General features: G+C 51.5%; 1 protein-coding gene across 1 annotated transcript in view; it reads left to right on the plus strand.

The window, feature by feature from the left end:
* The first annotated feature begins 1,874 nt into the window (after positions 1 to 1,874).
* SORBS1 (sorbin and SH3 domain containing 1) overlaps positions 1,875 to 6,038 on the plus strand; it is a 253,216-nt gene continuing 249,052 nt past the window's right edge. Inside the window, exon 1 of the mRNA XM_037734708.1 lies at positions 1,875 to 2,342. Coding sequence (XP_037590636.1) covers positions 2,328 to 2,342 — 15 coding nt within the window. The 5' untranslated portion in view covers positions 1,875 to 2,327. The remainder of the gene's footprint in view (positions 2,343 to 6,038) is intronic.

Consider the following 6,038-nt stretch of genomic DNA (forward strand, 5'->3'; position numbering starts at 1 on the left):
ACCCTTTGTTTTCCACCTGTGTGGATAACCTCAGGATAACGATACTACTCCCACCTGGGGTTGTATGGTGGCTGTGAGTTAACACATGTAAAGCTCTTAGCACAAGTACAGTACAGTGCATAGCAGCCTAGACATGCTTAATAAATATTAGCTGTTTTACTTTATAGCCCAGAGAAAGCTGTCTTAACGCAGATTGCGGAGTAAATAAATAGGAGAGCCCCGGAAGTGTTCTTTGCAAACCTGCAGGATGAGGTACAGGTAGAAGGTGTGGGCTGGGGGCTCCCTAGGTTGAGTAGTTCCCCAGTGTTTTCTTATTTATAGAATAAGCTTCCAGATGGCTAGGAGTCTTTTATTGTTTTTTTTAATACACAGTAGAGGATACCAGGTGGTCACCAAAGACTTGTCACTGTTCCCTGACATTTAAGAATCTTTGCTGATGAGTTTCCGATCAGCCTGTGCAGTCATCAAGGCCAGTCTTTACCCTGCCACCCACAGCCTGTTCACTGAGAATAATGTGCTCTGGCTGAAGATTTTTGCAAGGGCAGCTGACAAACATCAGTTGTGCTCAGCCCAAGGGGCGACTGTCTTATCTTCAGGGATGCGGGAACACGGGCATGGAGGGAGCAAGTTCCAGACCAGTACTTGCTGGCTCTGCGACCTTGGGCCAGCAGTTTCCTCACTCCGATCCCTGCCTCTGTTTCCTTTTCTGTAACTCTGAGGGGGACTAGAGGAGCTCAGAATGGTATAGCACAGTGGCTAGCTCTGAACCCCATCCAACACGGTGCCTTCCCTCCACTTGCAACGACTCTGTTGCATTGTATTCATTCTACTTTTCACATTGCAGAGGATCTTATTTACTTGTTTGCCACTAAAATGGAAGCTTCCTGAAGGAGGAGGCCTTGCCTGTCTTGTTCTCTGCAGTTAACACCAGGGTCCAGCACTGCCACAGAGCCTCTAAAAATATGTGTGTCGCATGAGTGAAACCTCAGAGCCTGGGTTCAAATCCTGATTGCACCACTTGCTGTATGACCTCGGACAAACCACTTAAACTACACCTCAGTGTTCTCGCTTAAAAATAGTAATTATTTTCAGTTTTCCCACTTGAAAAATATGAATTAGTAATCGTTCCTCTCTTATCAGGTGGAGAGGATCAAATGAGGAAATATCCAGGAAGCATTAAGCACATTGGCTGGTACAGAGCACACTAATGATAACAGCAAACGTTTATGTAGCACGACAGCCAGGCACTGATCTAAACGCATCACGTATGTTAACTATGTTAATCTTCACTAGATTTTACGAAATCGGTACTATTATGCCATTTTACTGATGGGTAAACTGAGGTCCAGGGACTAAGTAACTTATCGCTGTCATTTTACATCTAAGGCTCCTTCCAAGCTCTCCGTGGGCGAACCCTCTTGAAGGACCAGAAGGCGCGCCGGGCCAGCGTCCGGTCCAGTCCGCGGCCTGGCCAGGATGGAAAGGGTTACTCGGCCCGAGCGCGCGTTACCGGCGGGCTCACAAAGCCGACAGACCCCAGCCGGGCGCCGGACGCTTCCTTGCCTCCCATCCGCGCACACGCCCCTTCCTGTCACGGCTGGGCCCGGCCCCACCCCCTGGCGCCGCCAGCGGGCCGGGAGCTGCCAGAGTGGACGATTCCAGAGGCATGCTAATGAGGGGGCGGGCGCCGCAGCCCATTGGCTGTCCGCGGAGTGTCGGTGAAGTCAGCTCCGAGTCCCAGAAAAACAGAGCGGGGCCAGCTGCAGCGTGGAGTGCGAGAGGGGCGGACGCGCGCAGCCCGCCCGCCTGGCGACCAGCAAGGTAAGCCAGCGCCCGCCCGTCGGCGCTCGTCCGCTCGGCGGCGGCAGCGCCGGGGGTGTGCGCTGCCAGGCCCCCCGCGGGCGGCGCCTTTGTTCCGCGCTCTAAGGAGGCGCATTTAAAGGGCCAGCTGTTGGAGGGACCTGGGGGACCCCTCTCCCCCAGAGCATCCCCCGATGGGCACGGGGAAAGCGGTGGTCGCCCGCTGCCGAACCGTCCATCCTGCCTGCTCGGCGGATCCCCAGTCTTTCCAGGAAAGTTCCCTAGGGTGCGGAGGAAATGAGGGCTTCCAGGGTTGGGTGTTTTTTTTTTTTTCTTATTTTGGTGGGTGGGGGGTAGTGCGATCATGGCCTCTGCTAGGAGAGACTGTCCTCCCTTCTCAGGGTGGCTGCAGTGTGGGTGGGTGGAAGAGACATCAAAGCCCGGATGGGTTTGTGCTGTAAAGTGAAACTACCGAGGAGGGGCACCTCTGCAGAAGCCAGAGGAAGGCGGAGGGAGCGAGCGGCAGGATGGAGGCATCTCAGGTGTGTTCATTCATCAGCATCCCCGGGAGAGGGCGGCGGGAGGGGCGCGAGGACGCCGCGGCTGGCTGGACCCGCCTGAATGAACCGGGACGAGTGTGCGCCGGGGACACCGCGCCTGCCCGTGCCGCCCGTGCCCCTTCCTCTCCCCGAGTAGCTGACAGCATCTTGCTAGGCAGCTCGTCACCGACATGGACAGCAAGCAACTCCTTTCTCCGAATTCCCCGGGCATCCCCCACTCTCACCTCCCTGCTTTTCGACGTGGCTTCCTAGATACACGGTAGCGCCATTCAAGATAGAGGGAAAGAGGCTTGAAGTCATTATGTTTCCTTCATGGGGGAATGTGCTGTCGAATTCTGCATCCCCATGCATCCGCTGTCGTAAGATGGCTTTGAAATTCACCAGTGCATGCTTACAACAGGCAGACAAGAATTTATTACGCTATTACATTGCTACATAAAAGCAGAAGGGATCCCACTGAGCGTGGCTCGTTTTATCCAGTCCCCAGGTTTTCCCAGTATGTTCTGGGCGAGCCTTTGGATTTTTGTTTTAAATACTGAGCGCTGGATGCCCCTGTTGTCACAGAGCCGACCTGCTGAAATTGCTGGAATTGGTTTCACCGTCAATAGGAGGGAGGTTCATCTAGAGACATCATGGAACCTATCTGGCATGTCAGGCCTCTGACTCCATCTCTCCCCTCAACAGCCCCCCGCTCCCCGCGGCCTTTTTCCTCTCTTAAGGGGAGGCTGGGGACGGATTGGCTGCCTTCACTCTCCTTGTGTTTTGAGCTCCTCTGCTTAGATTCAATTCTGTGTTTTTGGTTGGAAACGTAGCTTGTTGGTGATCGAAAAGAGGAGGGTTGGATTAAAAGTGCGGTGGGCAGCAGAGGGGTCAGCGGCATCAATGATAGAAAACAGATGACGGACATATCTCCAGCCTTCAGACACAGACGAGGTAGATGGCTGTCTTCCGAGTGAGGGTGTTTGGGGCTGTGAGGGGGAGGGGTGGAGGAAGAGGATGCCTCCTGCAGTTTTCTGCCCTGCCCTCTGGATGCTGCTTTAAATAGCCCCTTGCCAACCAAGCTCTGATGTCTTCTTCTTGGCCTGAGGGGAAAAGAGGGAAGGATTGGTTTGTTGGTACCTTTGCCCTAGGCACTGTTGGAGCAGATGGTTAGGAAAGGGTTAGTTCCCCAGGGGTGTCAGAGAGCACGTTTCTCAGCTGGAGGGCCCTGAGACCACTCCTTTGGCGACTTCCCTGCAGGGAAATAGCAACTGAAATGAAGTGCTGTCTACCCTCTGGGGTAAAGAGATGGGAGGGTATTATCTTGTGGACGATACCCACTGTTGACCCTTTCCTTTTCCTACCTGCTTTCATTTGTTGTAGTTGGAGAGTTTCTGTAAACTTTTCAGAAGAGATTGGGCATATTGGGGAGTGGGTAGGAGTTATGGGAAAGGATGAGCAAATGCTTCTTCCTGGCAGAACAAAGCACTGTTCAGCTGTTCCTCTCTTTCCCCTTCTCTAAAATAGAGTTCAATACAGATAGCAGAGTCTAGGGTTTTCTTTGCAAAGAATGAAAGGGCAGGGCCCAGGAAAGAAAGCTTTTATTGTGCAGCATTGATAATCATCAGATCATCCAAACTTATCTCCGGACCCCTCCCTGGATGTGGAGATAGATTTGCTGTAGAGGGCACTCCATGGTAGGATTTGACCTGTCTGTAGGAGAAAGGCAGGGATGGTTTCCAAAAGCTTTGGTGGAAGAGAGCTCTAGACCAGAGGCAGGTCAGCTGGCTTTGATCCTGGCCACTAATCTTTGGGCTTTGGGCTAGTGGCTTCTGCTCTCTGGGCCAGTATCCTTGCTGATGAAGTGGAGGACGTTAGAGCAGAGGGTCTTCCAGTTTTCCTGACAACTCTACTGTTCTTAGAGTCACAGTTTGTGATGGCATTTTTCGGTTCTTGTATGCTAAACTGATATTATATTCCAAGTATTGCACAATGGTATGAAAAAAGCATTCTAGAACTCAGGCTTCTGTTGGACTCACATCTACCTTTTCCTTCATTGTGTGATTTGTGAGGCTTTACTGTACATAAATAATTCAGAGCTAGAATGGCCCAGAGTGAGAGGCACAGACCCCAGAGTGAGTGGCTGTCTGTGGGTGATGAGGGTGAGATGACAGATTGCTGAGGAAAGGGAGTTTCTGTAATTTGTTCTCTTTCCCTGTGGATGTTTAACTTGCTGGGTTATTTATGGTTATACAGGTGAACGTTTACCTATCTAGAAGATGAGAGTTGTAAAAGACCTCTGTGATTGCCATGTTCCACCACCCAACTCACTGAGGAATTTGAAGGGGTGGGAGGTTTGGCCACTGTTTCAAGGTCGCACAGCTGGCAAGGCGTGGAGCTGGGGTGGGAACTCAGATGGATAGATTGTAGATCTTGGTGGGAACTCAGGTGGATAGATTGTAGATCTTGTTTTCTAGATGTATCTGGGTTGTTTATTTATTTATTTTTATTTTTGGTGGTGGTTGTTATTTTGAAACAGGGTCTCACTCTGTCACCCAGGCTGGAGTGCAGTGGCATAATCATGGCTCACTGCGGCCTCAACCTCCTGTGCCCAGGCAGTCCTCCTACCTTGAGAAGCTAAGGTAGGAGGACTGCCTGGGCACAGGAGGTCGAGGGACTACAGGCACGCACTACCACACCCAGCTAATTTTTGTGCTTTTTGTATAGGGTTTTGCCATGTTGCCCAGGCTGGTCTCAAACTCCAGGACTCAAGCGATCTGCCTGCATCAGCCTGCCAGCATGCTGGAGTTCTAGGCTTGAGCCATTGTGCCTGGCCTATATGTATCTGTTAAGGCCCCGCTTCCTCTGAGAGAATTGATTCTAAGATGGAATAGGGAAACATGGGAGGAAATAGGAGCACAGGAAGAGAGAGGCTGGAGAAACAGACAAGAGAAAATAGTGGGCTGGGGACAGGTTATAGGGGGAAGGGAAAAACACAGAAACCAAGCTTGGAGGAGAAAAGGATGGCACTTGAAAGGGGGAGGCTCTATTGTCTCTGAAAGAGCTGAGCTCTTTTGCAGCCCTTGGGTGAAGTGAGGAGAGGTTTGGTAGACTAGGGTTGGGGGTGGGGTGGGGGGTGTGGACTGAGACTCACTTGGAATCTCCTTGGGATCGCTCCTGTTGACCCTCAGATTGCAGTGTGGTGGTGGCTGCTTAGTTTCAGGGCCAACTGAGGCCTTTAGATCCATGGGAGCATGCAGAACGTGGACATGTGGGAAGTCAGGTGTGCGAGTGGTGGTGCTGGCTGATGCCGAGGTGGGACTGGGTTCTGCTCAAGTCCAAGTTTTTTTGTAAATGCAAAGCTCAAAACACTTTTCCATGGATTTCTTTTCAGTGCAAGCAGCATTTTCTTCTCTGAATGTTTTATGAGATAGTGTTTCATGTACTCCCTTTTCAGAGGAGACACTTGGAGATGAATGATTTACTGAATTGTGGCTCATTTGGGGGAGATTCTGGCTTGTGACCTAAGCTAAGCTTCAGAATGTTTCAATGAGCAATTAAAGAGCTGTGAACAGAGGCCGGGTGTGGTGGCTCAAGCCTGTAATCCCAGCACTTTGGGAGGCCGAGGCGGGTGGATCACGAGGTCAAGAGATCAAGACCATCCTGGTCAACATGGTGAAACCCCATCTCTACTAAAAA

The sequence above is a fragment of the Cebus imitator genome, unplaced genomic scaffold (genome assembly GCF_001604975.1).
Source record: "Cebus imitator isolate Cc_AM_T3 unplaced genomic scaffold, Cebus_imitator-1.0 Scaffold656, whole genome shotgun sequence".
NCBI classification, from domain to species: Eukaryota; Metazoa; Chordata; class Mammalia; order Primates; family Cebidae; genus Cebus; species Cebus imitator.